We start from the raw sequence: 18,553 nt of genomic DNA on the forward strand, positions 1-18,553 counted from the left end.
CAGACGACCCAGGGGTAGTGACTTCTTACAGTGTTGGGAAATTTTACCTAGAATGGCTAAAAACCACAACAGTACAACAGGTGAAGCAACACTCTTCTAGCTGACAACATGGATCGTAGGGATTTCTTGCTCGGTCCCAAGTAACGCTTCTTATATGTCATCTACAATGAACTGTGGAAAGTCTCCCAACAGGATGCTGCTAAGAGATTACGTGAGATTGATAGAATTAACCTAGAAAAGGCATTGGCTGTGGTAGACAGTGGTGTTACAACACTTTCTTCACGTATTTATTCACTGGGCAACATTGTGTCATCTGCAATTGACATAATGGAACAAGATTTGACTATTTTACAAGATGGGCAATCTCAATTGCGATCCATTTTTCTTTTGAGCTGTATGCTGCAATCGCTGCGTTCTGGCCACGTGCCATGACGGTACATTAACGACTCAAATCTGTTTTCAGCTTATAATCTGACTGACAGACAGTTGACCATGGCACGGAGAGATGCAAAGTACACCATGCTGCTCATTGAAAAATAAGAGCAGTTACCTTTTACAGTAGCAGAGTCACCGTCTACGTAATGGTTTCTTCATGGCTAGATCATACTGCCAATCATGACATTCCAGTTCCAATACTGCCTTAGATACATCCAAGCAGGCAGGTATGAAGCGTTGGGTGAAGTGTACATAAAGGAAACCTGGGAGTTACCGTACAGATATGAGTGTAGAAATAAGGACACGCTGAAGTTTTCTCAAGTGAAACAGACTGTGAGAAGGCTTTAAGTGGATCTTTAGTGTGTAAGGAGGTCTCGCTTCACGGAAGCGTGTAATGCTTCGAAGGCAAACTTATCTTGCTACTTGAAAGGCTCTCCAGCTGCAGTGATTCATCCAGTTTTCGAGTTACTTTTGAATGGGACTTATTTAATGCTGAATGATCAAGGATGTTGCAGGATGGCGCCAGGCATCGCATATCTATTCACAGTGAACCTGAGGGTTGTTTGTTGTAAGCAATTATTGATTCTCCCCCCCCTGCTCGCATAGTTAAGGAGTCACCACTGTGGTCTTCTTTAAATGTTTCCAGTATAAGGTTTGCAGACTGAAAGACATGTTTCAACAAAATGTGCTCTTAAATTCAGCCTAAGAGACTTTTGATCTCCAGGTTGCAAGGTCTTCAGTAGCGATACAGGCCCTGGTCCGTACGAACTTCCTGATCCATTTCAGAGAAATGGTTCATCGTATGTTTAACATGTTTGATACAAGTGGGCTCTTACACTTATTTAAGAGTCTTGGATCAGGTCTCTTAACCACCTTTCAGACCATCTTCGGAGTAATTCCAGCTTTCATACACTCCGTCCTTGGAAGTGTTTTTGGATGGCTTCTTTTGGACCTGTTATCAGTGGCGGGCATCCTGATTTTAATCCTATTGATTCGCAATGGACGTCTCAATCTCTCAAGACATGGAGAGAACATCGCTGGAACGACGTTGTCGTGAGTGTATGGTGTTCTACCTGACTACCCCTCGGCTTCAAGAGATGAGTGAGTATTGGTTCCTATCTTTTAGACCGGTCTGACTAGAGTGCGTCCTGGCTGTTGCCTCTTCTGCGGATTCGGATGCGTGTTGAACCTGTGTCTTACACTTCCAATGGTTGCGTCACCAGACATAGGCGTGCTACTGGAGCCCTTGCAGGCCCACATGTACAGTTGTCCACAGCGAATTCCCATGTTGATGACGGCATTTCTAGAGCCTCCAAGGGATGCTTCCGCTGCTGTTGGAAGGGAAATCGGCTCTGCTCCAGAGGTACAGGCATCGGTTCCAGGTGTGCAGGTATCTAATTCATCCCCGGCGGCTGCTCTTGGAACCAGAGATGTACATCTTTGCTCACTCGACATTTTAGTGGAAGTGCAGGAGGGATTGCCACCTGCGGATGCAATGTTAAGCGATGTTGAGTTTCGGCACATGATTCATAAACAGTCTCTCCTTTCCTGTACTGGGAACTATACTGAATTTTTTTAACATTTTCCAAATTGAAGGTCGAAACTGACCTTGTTTTATCTTCTCTGCTCTGACTGAGCATAGTTGCTTTCAAGGTGCTCAGTGTAATAATAACAACTACAAGTATAGAGGACCTTTTGAACGCTTTTAGGGAAAATGGCTTTTCTTTTATAGACATTTTTTTACAGGCTTTTAAAGTGCTTTTAGTATTTTAATTATAAATGATGGTTATGCTTTGACTTGCCTTAGCTTTATCATTATTTAGCTGACCCTGTTGACCTTTTGATGAGAGTAGGGGCCCGATTCACAGAATTAACTTAAGACAAAATCCTAAACTTAGTACCATTTTGGTATTCACAGAATGAACTTACTACTTTTGCGATTCACAGAATAAACTTACTACTTTTGCTATTCACAGAATGGATTTACGACTACTAACTTTACGTCCGCACTCGGGCCGGAAATTCCGGCCCGGAGGCGGGGCTTCCGGCCCGGTGGTGGGGCTTCCAGCCTGGAGGCGGGGCTTCCGGCCCGGAGGCGGAGCTTCCGGCCCGGAGGTGGGGATTCCGGCCAGTGGCAGAGATTTAACCATGGCCAAAATCTCCACCTCTGGGCCGGAAGCTCCGCCTCCTGCCCGGAAGCCCCGCCTCCGGCCTGGAAGCTCCGCCTCCGGGCCGGAATTTCCGGCCCGAGTGCGGACGTAAAGTTAGTAGTCGTAAATCCATTCTGTGAATAGCAAAAGTAGTAAGTTTATTCTGTGAATACCAGAAGTAGTAAGTGCATTCTGTGAATACCAAAATGGTACTAAGTTTAGGATTTTGTCTTAAATTTGTTCTGTGAATCGGGCCCTAGGTGTCATGTCTTTTAGGCTAGCCCCGTCATGTATACCCCTTTTGCATATATTTGTCCCATCCACACGACAATAACGATTCTAAACAGGTGACCTTTTACCTTGTATCTTGCACCTGTCTCTTCAACACCAGGCTCCCAGTATTCTATCATAATTCCTGTACCTGACATACAAAAACATGTCCTCTGGCACGGTATAATTATTCTGTGTATATGGGTCACCACTTTTTTCATCCTTGGCCAACAGCCAGCTGTGCATGATCGCATTTGTTTAGAAAAACATTTATGATTGTTTTTAAAACATATTGATTCTAGAAGAAACCTTGGAGTGACCACTCTAGTATACAAGACCCTTATCCCTCCCTGCAAATCAGAGGACTGACACCCCTCGGAGGGTGAGGGGGATGACCTCATCCTTGAAGCAAAGACAGGGTCCTTCTCAACCATCAGGAGAGGGAGAGAGGGAGAGATACACTAGCAATCTTTCTTATGCTTCTGTCTAGTGATTGTCACAGCAAATATGTTTTAAATAAGACTGACGCTGGACCAATAAATATTTATTGAAACATCCTAATCGCCATCCTGTTTATTTTGTGAGAATAAGTGAGCACGAATGACTGAGCGGACAGTACTGTACTGTTTTCCACAATCCCTGAGGAATCCGGGTTGTCGTGTTCAGTGGTTGCCAGAAACTACCTACACCACTATAACATATAGGGGGTGGTAGTGGCACTGTAGAGCTAGCTGGTCTAACGGCTGACATATCCTGTGGGGGAGTCCGGAAGCATTTGGGACAGCAAGTCCTCAGTTTAGGTCATCCAAAACGCCCAGGTCCTGGGGATTCCTAGAGACCAGATGACAATTTACCATGCCAATAGCTCAAACTCTTGTAAATGCGAAAAGTGCATGGAGTTTGTTTGGTTTGGATAAGTATGTTGCCCGATCAGCTTGTCAGTTAACCTAGGGATGGTCAAGGGAATGATTTCAGGAGGGTTCGGAGACAACAAAGCAAGAACGGGGGAGGTAAGAGTTCCACCTTCTCAGTTCGAGCACAGGCCCTTTGACATGACTCTTACCAGAGTAAAGGTTTTTCATGTTTTTTGTATTCCCTTGCCTAACCCTAACAGCTATTAAGAAGCCATTCTACTCTACTTTATCTGCAACAGCACAAGACTAGAAAGGTAAGAATACCAGACAGCTAGAGAGACTTAGCTCACTTCTGGGCGAGAGGAGGATGGCCTAGAAGTGGCATACCCCAGTGAATGGAATGTTAAACCCCATCATCTAGGACAGATAAATTAAGATATGTTCATGGGCAATTCAAGAGATGAGTGTTGGATTAACAGAACAAAGGTTCAAATAAACGTCTGACCAACTTTTAAACTTCATGAGTAGTGCGGGGTCAAGGGTGGATGAGGCCAATGTAAGTGTCAATAAATAATTGAATTTGTGATGTTACATAAATAAAATAAATGACTTGAAATTTCACAAAATTGATTGAGAAAGAGCAAACTGCCTAAAAAACAGAATGATGGATTTGACCCAGATCTCTTGACTGGGGGTGAATGTTTTGATTTGTTCTGCATTCCGTCCATCAATTGTGTGTCTTTTAACAAAAAGGAAAGGCTTACATTTTCATCTGTGATCGGCTTTTAATATTAATTTTTAAAATGCGATAGCGGTAAAATTTTCCCTGAAAATAAAACCTGCATCTTTATAACTGTACTACCCATTTTTTATGGCAGTTAACATCAAAGTTTGTTGCCCCAGAGTACTGTCAGCTACGACTTATAACATCCCTGCCCCAATCAAGAAAACCACGATACACTATTGACGTTCTAGAAAATTAACACCTACAAATTTGTCCTGGGAGGCATTGACAACTACTAGAAATACCTAACTGGTGATTGATCAGAATTACTAAAAACAGACAAACAGCGGAAGTGAAAAGCCACGTTAATATAGTCACTGGACATTCATGGGCCACACTGCTTTCAGAGTAGGTTATTCGGTTTCAAGGAGTAACACGTCTTTTAAAGATTAACTAATGGACTTTGCTTCCAATAAATAAACAAAAAAAAAAACATAGTACACTAAAGCGGGTTGTGGGTGGAAAGATATGTAAAAAAAAAATAGGTATATAAAGACAAGTTGGTGACCTATATGCCCATCGGTGTGAAAACATGCCACTTCTGCATTCTGCCATGCAGCAGTTCAGTCTATATCCATTCCCCAGAAGGTTGGTGTTTAACTTATTTTAAAATGCTCTTAATTGGTGTAAATGTCTGCAATTATTTTGGTGAACGTTTACGACCCCCGGCGTCTCTGTTTGTGAGAGCAGGATGTAGAGAAGTAGAAGTACCAACACTTGGCCTCACATGCCTCAAGCAGCAGCCTTTGTAGGGATAGGCGTCCCAAGAAAAGGGCTGGGCCTGACATGCTTCCAAAACATTTTTTGTATATTTTTCCCAAACACATCTTGTATTTTTTTATCGTAACGTTACTTTCACATGCAGGAAAGGAAATGCTACTGAATTAAAGTTTAGAAAAAAGTACTCAAAATAAGTATTATTATATTCAAAATACTTAGGGATACAGCACAATACAAGCTGTACACGACTGCAGTTTGCTTAGAAATTAGTTAGTCTCTCCAGCCCCCATTGCCAAACAGTCACTGGTTCTCTTTTCTACACGTTTGTTTAACCGCACCAACTGATCACGCTAAGGCAAGTTGCCAGATCAACTTATCTTGGGTAAGAAAAGTACGGGACTCTGCTTGTGATTTCTTTTTTTATCTGGTGTGGTGGGGTAAGGGGGTGCATACAGAAGCTTCTGGTGATTAATTCTGGGGAACACATGGTTCAACAAACTGTAAGCACAACAGCGGCTGGCACCTCAGCCTATCTTGCAAGAATTTCTACCCCTGAAAGGATGCACACACTTTTTTTTTATCATGAAATATAAGGCATGCACCAAATGAGTTCTAGAGAAAATCTTGTAAATTGGAGACCTCAACCACCACGGGCTCCTTGGAACGGGAGGGGCTTCTTGGAAAGTAAAAGCATGTATGGCTTGCTGAATGTTGCAGGAAAGCATATGGTGCCTGCAGTAGGATAAAATCATTAAAGAAAACCGTGCTTACAGATTAAAAAAGACGTGCCGTGTATCAACTGAAGTTAAAGGGCCAGTCCTCATGGGAGGTTACAAATGAAGATAAGGCGGTACTAAGGAGGGACTAACAAGCCCTTTAAGGAATCAGAAGTCAGCATTTACGAAGGACAATAATACAAGCCAATGAAAAATGTGGGCGGGGAGACTGGGCGTGGCTTCAAGTTCATACTCTAATACAGCGCATGTGCTGCCCAGGTTCGACCTAAAAATGGGGGTGCTCATGCAAAAAGAGGCATTTTCTTGCAGGGGTGCTCCCCTTTCAGTTTAATAATCTAGCCTTGTAGCCCTCCGTAGCGGGCCATACTGGCTATTAAAGGCGTTAAAGTCCTGAGTCGAAGGCGAGGCACTTTAACAAATCAGAGGGACTTTAAAAGCCGGTATAGCCCTGCTACTAAGGGCTATAAGGCTATTAGAACATTCTGCCACTAGAGGGCAGAATGTTCTAACAAAACAAAGCCTTCAGGGAGCGTGAGGGGATTGAAATCCCCTCAGGCTCCCTGAAGCCTTTGTTAACAGCCAGAGCTGTGAACAAAGACACATTGGAATGTTGGAGCTCCGGGTTTATACCAGCCATTATAAGCCCGGAGCGCTCCATTGTTTTCAATGGAGCTCCCAACATTCCAATGTTCTAACACCTGCTATTTGTTCCAGTGAATCAGTCCAGTAAAACAGTAATTCTGAATTGTTAAATGAATATTAATCTTACTAGGTCAGCTCTTCTTCTAATCTTTCGTAGGGCGTTAAAATGACTAGCATTGAGTTGAGCAATCGCAATTCCTATTCTAATTTAAGCTCAAGAGCTGAGCTGTGCTGTTCATTTAGAAGTTGTATTGATTTCGCTTATTCATGATAGTGGTACTTCCCGATGTCCTTTTCTTTTCTTTTTTTAACAAAGGACTTTCCTTGTTTCCCTATTTTGTGCAACCCCCTGTAGAATGTTCCTTTAGTGGAGGCCCTCATTGTAGTAATAACTTACAACCCACATGAATTTGTTTAGCAATGTAAAAAGAGTTCATACTTCGGAGTAAAAGTTGGATTACAGTTTTTAAATGAACACTGTAGATTTCAAATGTTTACATTTTAGCTGTTTCATGTCTTGCAGGTGAAATTAAACGAATATTAGAAAACGAGCTGAAAATTCCTGCGTCCAAAATGCTGCTGAAAGGTTGGAAGAGCGGGGATGTAGAAGATAGTGTAAGTTTCACAAAAGTCTTAGATAACAAGTAATTGTCGGACACGTTAACTTTGTTAGTTGGAGAGGATTTGAGTTAAAAACACATGTGTTGGAGTTCTCCATGACCACTCGATATAGGCCCATTTGATGGTTGCTCATGCCGAAGTCACCAAAAATGGTCTTCTAAACAGAGCCATTACACATGCTGCCTAGAGCAACATTAGTAAAGGTACAGCAAATTGCAACCTTCGAAAAGTAGCATCTCTGACAGACAGCCTCTCATGTACAACAAATATCTTCAGCACTCTACAAAAGCTAAATGTTGGAATGTTAATTATTATCTCATGAATATCGTGATTAACTGTGCAGAGAACAGACAGTCTTCTCTTCTTGGACCAGTGAGAGTTCTTTGGGTAGAGGCAATGCAGCAAATAACCCCTGCCATCTTCTCTGGGTAGTCGGAAAACAGAACCAAGGACAGGATGCACAGAGTAGTTTTGCTGTCTCAAACGGCCTGATTAGCGGATTCGGTCCGTTTGTGACCGCAGAAATGGTTTTTGAAATGCCCAAACACCAAATTGTGATTCAGTAACTTGTTACCGATTTGCAGTTTGTGTTTAAGACCGAATTTCCATTTGATTGGTGCATGTTCAGCACGTCCCTTTCAAATAGGGAATTGAATGGTATCTACTAATGTTTTGCAACCGAAATGCGGTTGCACAACATTTGCACTATACCACCAATTCAAAGTTGGTGATGGGTCATTTGCAAATGGGAAGTGGTGCTCTTTGGGTGCCTTCTCCTTTGAGAATGTTTGAAAACTATTTTGTCTGGCAGGCAGTGGTCTGTTAAAAAAAACAAAAAAAAAACAATGAAACGTATAAGTTTTATTTTTAAACACATTCCGTTTTCCTTTAAGAAAAACAGGATGCATTTGTGGGGGATTGCTTTATTTATCACCCCAGCAGTCACCATACCTATGATGGCAGCAAATCCTAGTCTGTCACAAATTGTTACCTACCTCATTAATATTCATGAGGTATGTCTATTTACAACCCACTTCGAATCACTAATTTGAAAGTAAGGGCCAGATTTTACTTTAATACATTAGTGATAGCGATTTTTTTTGGTGAATCGTTATTTGGCAATCGCTATTTGATAATTGCAATTAGTAATGTTCGTATATCTAACCCCCGGATCTCTGCCTTCAGTTACAATGGCAGGATTGCTTATGGAAGGTTATGAGCAAGTAACAATTTGAACAATAGCGTGGAACCAATAAAAAAACTAACATGTTCTGTTAATAATCTTTTCAGGCTGTAGTGTCATCTTTTGCGTCCTCTACAATCCTTCCATACCATTAGAAGGACAAGCTATTCCAACTGAAAGCTCGTCTGTCATTTATTTGATGCAGACCTTTTCTCATAACTTCATTTCAAATACATGTCTTGATGTTTTGTTGTTTTTAAGGTAGACTTTGATTAAATTCAAGGAGTCAAATTGTTAATACCTGCGTCTTCCCAATAGAGACCTTCCTAAAATAAACAGAGCAGCAACACTTTTCCAAAGTCCTTGCAAATCTCATAATGTGTGTGTTACTATTCCACAAAAACAGTAATACAGGCCCTAATCAAATGTTCCTCTTCAAATGGAAAGTGCTTGTGATCTTCTTCAGTAGAAACACTATGAAACCCGTGGGACTGTATAATGAAAGCCCCAAGCAAGCCAGAGCAGCTTTCGCCTTCATTTCACTTGTATTATCAGTGCATCCCTTTAATCATCTCCTTTTAAAAAATATATATATTAGTAACACATCTGTAGCTGTTCCCTAGGAATCATAATTATAGTGACAGAATGTAATAGGATTGATGTTCAAGACAGGTTCCATATAACTTTACTGGATTCAGTTTTTGAATTTATAGGAAATAAATGTAACCTTCATTATTAACAGAACTAAAGGTTCATGGCAAACAAAAAAATGAAGACCAATCTTCCATAAATATCTTCACCTATTACTGTTTCGATTTCTTTTTTAAAATTTTTTTTTAGTTTCGTTCAGGAGAACCTGTGATTAAGCTTCCTTGATTAATGCCATGTTAAAGACATAAAGTCTTAAAGCCATGTTAAAGACATAAAGTCAAGGACTGTAGGATTTACTGGACCTTTTCATCTAAAACCTTAAAGGACAGGTAAGGCAGATTGCTTATTCGGCTAGAGAAGCTAAAATCTAAATCCTCTGTGGTGAAGGCAGTGGTAAGTCTCAGGCCTCAGTCCAGCTGACTAAGAAAAGGGACAGATCTGAGGAGTCTCCTGAGGGCCTTGGAAAGTCATCTAAAAAGTCCCAACATGAGACTATGCACTCTACCTCTAAAAAAGGGAACCTGTCATTGTCTCCTGAGGGAAAATCAGGAGCAAAAACGACCTCTAAAACACCTCAAAGCTGCCTTCAAACAGCCTAAAATTTAGTCAGTCTTCCTCGTCGTCGATAAAGGCATCGCCAACGATAAAACCACCACCTTCATCGACTCTTACTTCATCGACGGAGCCATTGACTAAGTCTGTACCATCGTCGACGACGGCACTGTTGACGGTACCTCTAACGACGACGTCTTCCCCCCCTGTCGGCGTCTCTTCTCCCGACGACACCATCGGCGTCGACGGTCGAAGGTCGAAGGGAGGCCTTGCGTTGCCGGACCTGGAGTCCTATTACCATGCTGCGCAGCTCCAGTGGTTCATGAAGTGGGTGGTGGGGCACATCAGGCGTCCGGAAGAACAGGGAGGGGCGGATCCGAGCTGGTCCCAATTATCGTGCGTGCTGCTCCGGGTGCCGATGAGGAATGCCTCACTTCCTCCGGACTTGAGGGTGGTTCGACAATGCTGGGCGCGGTTGGCCAGGAGGGCGCGTGTGATTATTCCCTATGCACCCGAGATCCCGTTGCGAATGTGTGAGGCGCTACCCCACGGGGGAGACTGGAACCGGTTATTGGCCTGGGAGGAGGTGGGAGTTATGACATTGGGAGACTTGTATGAGGATGGTAACCTGCTACCTTTTAACGACATTAGGGAGCGGCATGATCTCCCGCGGGGGGACTTCCTATTCCATGCAGCCTTGACTGCGGCCGTCAGAAAGCACTGGCGGAAGGGGATGATGGAGCCGGACACATCTCTTGCCTGTCAGTATGTAGTGATGGGAGCGGGTGTCTATAAGGCGGTGACTTGCCTTTATAGGCGGATTACTGGTGATATGCGGCGACCCCTGGCTGCCCTGCGCGTCAAGTGGGAGGCGGATCTGGGAGCGCCTCTTACGGACAAAAACTGGGAGGAAATCATGGAGCGTCCTTGGAAGTGTACACGAAATGGACGCTTCCAGCTTATACAGTTTTATATCTTTCATAGGGCATACCTTACCCCTCACAAGATAGCTGAGTACTTTGGTGGGCCAGATGCTTGCCCCCGATGTGGTTATAGTGGAGCGACTTTTCTACACATGCTCTGGGACTGTCCGCAGGTGACAGGGTTTTGGGAGGAAGTGGCGACGCTACTCCTGACGGTGACAGAGAGGGACTTGGAGGTAGGCCCGGGGGTCTGCTTGCTACATGGCTTTCCGCATACAGCAAAGACTAAGATCACCAGTAGGTTTATTGATCTAGGGCTGGTCCTGGCCAAGCGGGAGATTACTTCTCATTGGAAGGCGCGGCAGGGCCCTAATTTCTTACGGTGGGCTAGGGAAATGGAGAAATGGGCGGGAAGTGAGGGGACTTATAGATTGTGCTTGGCTCGACGCAGTGACAATGAAAGATCGCACGAATGGGCCCGGGCATGGATGGCTCTCCTGGACTTGTTCAAATGTTCGGTTATGGGGGATGGGGGTGATCCGGTGGGGGATGACGGGACCCCGGTTCCTTGAGTGCACTATACAGGGCTTCCCCCCTCTGCTCTTGCGGTACTGTCTGTTGGGATTGCCGGGAGGCGGACTCGACGGGTGGTGACTGAGGTTTTGATGTACATGTACTTCTGATAGGTACGGGCGACATGCTTGGGTGGGTGGGTAGGGAGGAGGGGCTCGTTGGGGGGGATGTTGGGAGATGGGGTGGGGGGTATTTTGGCTGTCTCGCACACTCATGGTGGATTACTCCTGTGGATGCACTACCTAGTAGCACGGACATTATTGGGGTGAATGCTGTACAGATGTAGCTTATGTGCTGGGGTGATTATTGCAAGATGTCCTGATTTGGCTGGGGGGAGGACTATGGGGGACGGGGATTGACTGCATTTTGTTCTGTGACCTAATAAAGTTTGTTTAAAATTAAAAAAAAAAAAAAAAAATCGGCGTCGACGGTCGCTCCCTCGTCTACGTCGACCACTGCATCGACGGCGATATCATTGTCATTGTCGACTATGGTTCTTCCGTCGACGGCCTCGACGGCAACTACAACAACGTTGACGACGGTCATGTCAACTTCAATGATATCTGTGTCACCGTCGACGGTCATCTTGTCGACACTTATACGGAAAAGGCCTACTTCATTGCGACTGACACCTTTATTGTCATCCAGGTTCTCGTCCAAGACCCTTCACATGTATCTCCTCTACCTCCTAGCCATTTTGTGGAGGAATCTGAAGATGAGGGCTGTTCAGTCCAGCTTGCAGCCCCTCTCCACTTAATGTGAAGTACCAAGAAGAGGACGATGAGGAGGAGTATTATGAACATTATCAACCTATGCAAAGGTCTCACGTTTTGTTGCCTCGTCAAGAACCTATGGGTCAAATGCCTGTGGCATTAGTTTAGGACTTGACAGCTATGCTGCAGGACTACCATACTAGTTTTCCTACTGCAGCAGGTTCTGTTCACAGACAATCCTCTCCTCTGCCTGCTCTGCATTCAGCAGGCCCCCCGATTACGGAAGCTCAAGATATTTTGCCTGCACCACAAGATCCAGGAGCGCAATATGATGATGACGACGATACAGTCGCTGAGGAAGGTGAACTCCCTAAGACACCTACTACGATTGATGAGTGGGAGGATTAGTTAATCCCAACACCGTCCCCACCGGCTCCTCAGGCAACTGATTCTCCTCCAAAGGACATTCAAGGTTTTCATGCCATCATGGAAAGAGCGGCAAACCGTTTCCACCTTCCTATGCCCGTTAAGCAGTCCAACTGCTTTTTATATGATTTTTAAGGACCAGAACAGGAAATTGGTTTGCGCTATTCCCATCATTGACCATATTTGGGAATAGGGTGTTAGAAGTAGGAAAAACCCTTTCTCCGTGCCTGCAATTCTTCCTAGTATTGACAAACAGGATAGGGCCCCAGATGATGCCCCTGCATGCCTGTCCGGACATCCTAGGCCGGATTCCGTGATTTCCCAAGCTGCACAGTGCAGATCTAGAAATCCTTCAGCGCCAACAACTGCACCACCTGATAAGGATGGAAGGAGACTAGATAATATATATGGAAAAGATTCACCACCATAGCAGGTGCTTCTGTGCATGCTGCGAACTCCTTGGCAATTCTGGGAAGGTACGACCACTAAATGAGGTCTGTTGTTGCTCCGTACCTTGAGTTTTTATTGGATGAAAAGAAGGAGGAGGCGAGAAAAATTCTCCTTGAAGGAGAGAGGGCAGTATCCGAGATAATGAACATCTCTAAGGATTTGGCTTCTCTAGGCCTTCGTCAACTGGCTGGGACAGCAGTTCTCCGTCGACAGGGATGGCTCAAGTCTACCACCTTTCGTCCTGTGGCACAGAGCAAGATACTAGATATGCCATTCAATGGGGATGCGCTGTTTGGCAAACACATCTACGATGCCTTACAGGAAACTAAAAAGGACACAGCCAAAGCCTTGGGTACTCTTCATTACAGAAAGACACCCTTTCAAGGCGCCTGTGGCAGAGGATCTTACTCCTTTTGTGCTATCTACCAAAGATATCAACCCCAGAATTACCAAAATAGATATGGCTATCAACAGCAACAATCCTACAGAGCCACCCCTGCTACCATTTACTCCAGACAGCAAAACAGGAGAAAACAGCCCCAGCAGGCCAGAGACAATGCTAGGAAGCAGGGACCCCCCCCCCGGCACCTACAACAATTCAGCCACGCTTCAACCCCAAGACTCCGAATATTTCTCGACATTTTGACCAATGGAGGAAAGTAACTTCAGACAAATGGGTACTGGACATAGTCAAGTTTGGTCATACCCTAGAATTTGTAAAGACCTCCCCTCCCCATCCACCTCTAAAGTTCGCTTCTGTGAGGATGAGAAAATCTCTTCTCGGAATGCTGTCCTCTGCAATCCTATTGGTACCTTACTCTCGTCTCAGGATGAGACTGTTACAAGAAGAACTAGACAAGCAATGGCTTCAGGTAACCAGATCGATCGACGACTTAGTGAAGATAACTCCGGTCATGCGAACAGCTCTGCTTTGGTTTCAGCGCTCCAGCATTCTCTCGACAGGGCTTACCTTCCTTTCTCGAACACCAGAGTTTGTCTTCACTACAGATGCTTCTCTTGAAGGATGGGCTTGCCTTCAAGATCTCCGCATAAGGGGGAAATGGTCAAAGATGCACATCAACTTTCTAGAGTTTCGGGCCATATTTCTAGCCTTACAGGCTTTCCTCCCAAGACTTCAGGGATCCTCCATCCTCATAAGGACAGACTATACCACATGCATGCATTAGCTAAACAAGCAAGGAGGAACGCGCTCTCGCATCCTATCTCCGGAAGCTCAAGAGATATGGAAATGGCTTCTCTCTCCCCACATATCTATAAAAGTGGAACACTTGCCTGTGATAAACAACAGTCTAGCAGACACCTCGAACAGAACTTCGAATTCTTGTCACGAATGGGAACTAGACCAGACAGTCCTGGAATAAATTTTCCAGATGTGGGGCAAGCCCATCTTGGATCTCTTCGCTTCTGAGACAAATCGGAAATGACAATTCTATGCCAGCTGGGAACCAGAAAAAGGTTCTTGGGAAAGCGCTTTTATGATGAGATGGACGGGAATTTTTGCCTACGCATTCCCCCCTTTCCGTTACTCCCGAGACTTCTCAGGAAGCGGAAGATGGAGCCATGCTGGATAATTCTCATTGCCCCACGTTGGTCGACTCAGCACTGGTTCACAGAGCTTCTTCTACTCTGAGTGCAGATATTATCGCCTCCCAGTATCGCCAAAACTGTTGACGTTGAGCTAGGGCCAGATTCTCCATTTACATCAAGCCCTGCTGCAACTACATGCCTGGCTTCTGAACTCTCTGAATTCAAGGATTTAGATTTGCCTCAGGACTGTAGAGACATACTTGCTAAAGCTAGAGCACCATCCACGATTAAGACCTACTCTCTTAAATGGAAACGTTTTTATTCTTGGTGCCTTACTAATAATGAACATGCTCTTGAGTGTTCTCCAGACAAAGTTCTTCCTTATCTGCTTTCACTGGCCTTATGTTCACGTCTATCAAGTTACATCTGGCCGCCATCTCCACTTGCAGGCGTTCTTCTTGTGGCCCATCTCTTTGCTCTAACCGATTGGTCAAGCAGTTATAAAAGGTCTCTTCAGCGCTTTTCTTCCTATCAGAGCTCCTCCTCCTGAATGGAGACTTAATCTGGTTCTAGCGCAGCTCATGAAGCATCCCTTCGAACCAATTCACGGAGCAGAGCTTAAATATATCTCCTGGAAGATTGCTCTTTTGTTGGCTCCTATTTCAGCTAGGAAAGTCAGCGAAATACAGGCGTTTACTATTAAACAGCCACATCTTCGCTTTACCAATGACTACGTTCTCCTTAGAACTAATCCTACCTTTATTCCTAAGATTCCATCGTCTTTCCATCTTAATGAGCCTATTATTCTGTGTACATTCTTTCCCAGTCCTACATCCCCGGCTGAGAAGGCTCTTCACGCTCTGGATGTAAAGAGATGTCTAAATTCTTATCTGTCACATACTAAGTCCATCCGAAAATCGGATCAACTGTTTGTGTCATATGGTGGACAAAAAACAGGTACAGCAGTGACTAAGGCAACAATTGCAAGGTGGATTGCATCAGCTATTCAATTTTGCCACTCTAAAGCAGGAAGTCCTTTTTCTGTCAAACCTAAAGCACATTCCACAAGAGCAGTGTCATCATCAGCAGCGCTTTTTGCTGGAGTGCCATTGGATAAGATCTGCTGTGCTGCAACTTGGAAAAATGTACATACATTTACATGGCATTACTGCTTGGATTTGGCTACAGAAGCAGAATCGGCTGTAGGATAAGCAGTGTTGCGCAACCTTTTTCAATAAAGTAAGCCTCTGGAGGTGATTATTTTTTAAATGCTAATTCAAGGTATGTGTTTCAACACGTTAATGCGGACTATTTCTCATCATAGTGCTTTTTTCACCTTATGTTGCACATGTTGTAGATATGTTGATGTATATCTTTTTACGAGGTATCTGTCATTCGTATGATACCCACCATCTGCTAAAGATTCAATATTTCAACTGCTAGCTATTCTGATTCAAGCATGTGAATCTATGAAAGATCCAATACTGGATAAGAAAACGAGTTACCTGTCACTTCAGTTATCCAGTATTGGTATCTTGCATAGATTCACATGCGACCCACCCTCCTCCCCGGAGAGGCTTCCCTTATTGCTTCTTATACTTACTGTCACTTGTGCTCGAAAATCTGAGGGACTTGCCTCTCTATGGTGTGTTCTAAAGGGTGCTAGAGCCTGATTAGCTGTCTTTCAACTTTGGTTCTTTTTTACTAAAGGACAAGGACGGGCTACTACAGTGACTTTACAGTCCATTATAGCCTATCGTAATGTTTTACTACTCTTATATATATTTATACCGTGAGTCTCCCACTTCGACGGTGGGGATGATTCCAGCATGTGAATCTATGAAAGATGGCAATACTGGATAACTGAAGTTACAGGTATGTAACTCTTTTTCATCCCTGCGAAACACCACATCTCAATTTGACTTTAGGAGCCGTGAATTGGGAAAGGCGAACAGATTGAAAGCGGTCATCTAGAAAGGACGTAAGCCATTCGAGGGCCAGACCCTTGATCCCCGCGTCCTAACTCGGTTCACTAAAAGTTCATGGGCTACCGTTTCGAAAGCCGCAGAGGGATCAAGGAGCACCAGGGCCTGAGTGGTGCCCTTGTCTCCTTCTTTCCTCATTCCATCTAATATGGTCAGGAGTACATGCCTAGCATAATCCTTTTTGCCTGGGGCAATTCATTCATACTGCCACAACAAAGTCTTATTACCACTTGCCTCATTGATATTAGGCACTGCTTGTGGTCATTGATGCTTACTAATGGTAGATCATTGAAGCTCCTGAAATTCAGTGTCAAATTGTTGTTGAATACTAAGCGAGTCTCTGATGCTCATTATTCCCTTGGAGTATTGACACTCATTACTGCCAAGGTCGGTTCAACCTTATTATTTTTTAGTAACATTGATTTTCATGAATGCCCGTAATTATGACTCCTTAAAGTCTGATTACATTGTTATTACATCTACATGGCCCCGCTCGCAGCCATCGTCAGGAACCACGGATTCAACATAGTCTACTATGGCGATGACACCCAGCTGATTCACTCCCTCACAAACGAACCTAAAGTCACCAAGAACAACTTCCACGAAGGAAGGCTGTCGCCCCCTGGATTAGGAACAACTGCCTCAAGTTCAACTTGGAGAAGACCAAAGTTCTCATCCTGGGCTTCACACCCTTCGCCTGGGACATTTCCTGGTGGCCGCAGCACTTCGAACACCCCCACCCCACAGACCACGCACAAAATGTCATCTTGAACCGCCAGATCGCTGTCTCATCAGCCTGCTTATACACTGTTAGACCTGGCACCATTGGCGTGGGTTCTCCGCTGCATTGTTTGCCTTTGCCTCCTGTGATTTTGCTGTGTGTTGGATTCTGTTTTGCTGGTCTAGATGCTTTGGACACTTGGCCACTGCTGTTTACTGACAAAGTGAAAGTGCTGTCTTTGTAAATTGTTGTTATGGATTGGTGTTTCCTTGCTTGGCTGATTTGATTTACTAGTCCGTCCCTAGTACAGTGCACTGTTTGCCCAGGGCCTGTAAATCAAATGCTGCTAGTGGGTTTGCAGCACTGATTGTGCCACCCACATAAGCAGCCTGTAAATGTAACTCTGGCCTACCATTGGAAAGCCTGTGTGCAGTCTAGTACTGCCATGTTGAGTTGGCAAGTGCCAGGCCCTAACCGTCCCTTTTCTTACACGTAAATCACCCCTAAGGTAGGCTCAAGGTACCCCTGTGGGCAGGGTGCAAAGTATGCAAAAGGTAGGACATGCCCTGATGTATGTGGCATGTCCTGATGGTGAATTACTGCCATTTTCGTTTTTGACTATTGCCAGGCTACCTGTTCCCTTAGGATAGATCGGGGAGCTCGTTTATAACATCTTATAAACAGAACTACCCCTGGGAACAAGGTAGGAAAATAAAGTTTAGTATGCCTGAATTCCGAATGTTAAAATGTATCTTTTAGTGAGGGTGATTTTTACATTCTGTGTTTGAAAATACCACTTTTAGAAAGTAGGTTTGTTCTTGCTTAGCCATCCAGTGTGCCTCTGCTTGGTTTGTGTGTTACATGTCTGGCTTTTGGATGACAGGAGCTGGGGAGGAACAGTGGCTCCAGAGAGTCTGATGAGTCAGGGCTCGGCTGAATAGACCTGGGCTGCATTTAGGGTAGGGTGAGGATATTTCCTTTCACCTGAATGGGCCTGGTCTGCCTTCCATAATGCTGTCTCCACCTCCTGCCAGGAAGCTGTACCAGAGAGGAAAAAACTGGTTTTGACCAAGCACAGGGCTTCCCTGCCACCAGAGACCAAAGGATTTTGTAGTATAAATATTGGGGCCCAGACCCCGGAACTTTAGATAATTTCTGGGAATCAAGAGTAACCTTTGCCAAGGACAAGAGCTGGAGAAGCTGAAGTAGAATATTGCCCCTGTGCTGTTTGCTGTCTGGGGTTGGCCTGCAGTGTCTACTTGCTGCCAAGGAAAGGAAACAGGGCTTTGCTGTTACCCTGCTTGAAGAAGATCTCCAAGGACTTGAAACCGAGCTTGCCTCCTGTTCTGAAGTCTCAGGGACACAAAGACTTCACCACCGGCTCCCCTGAACTTCCTTGCTTGGAGTTCTGACCTTTAAAGAGGTGCCTGCTGTTGTTTTGGACCTCTACAGACTGTTTTCCGCTGGGAACTGGAAAAATCAACTCAACACCGAGAAGTGCGACGCAGCGATACCTGTTTCCGACGCATCGCCGGAAAAAATATTGCAGCGCCTGCCGCGGTTCGAGAAATCGCTGAATCGAGTTCAACGATCTCCGAAGTCCGAGCTCACCGCA

At 44.6% G+C, this 18,553-nt stretch overlaps 1 protein-coding gene across 2 annotated transcripts in view; it reads left to right on the forward strand.

Annotated features, from left to right (window-relative positions):
- FAF1 (Fas associated factor 1) overlaps positions 1-18,553 on the forward strand; it is a 1,868,643-nt gene that overhangs the window by 304,162 nt on the left and 1,545,928 nt on the right. For both annotated transcript variants that reach the window (XM_085602652.1, XM_085602654.1), the window contains exon 5: positions 7,116-7,207. In XM_085602652.1, coding sequence (XP_085458778.1) covers positions 7,116-7,207 — 92 coding nt within the window. The remainder of the gene's footprint in view (positions 1-7,115; positions 7,208-18,553) is intronic.

The sequence above is a fragment of the Triturus cristatus genome, chromosome 4_2 (genome assembly GCF_964204655.1).
Source record: "Triturus cristatus chromosome 4_2, aTriCri1.1, whole genome shotgun sequence".
In the NCBI taxonomy this organism is placed as follows: domain Eukaryota; kingdom Metazoa; phylum Chordata; class Amphibia; order Caudata; family Salamandridae; genus Triturus; species Triturus cristatus.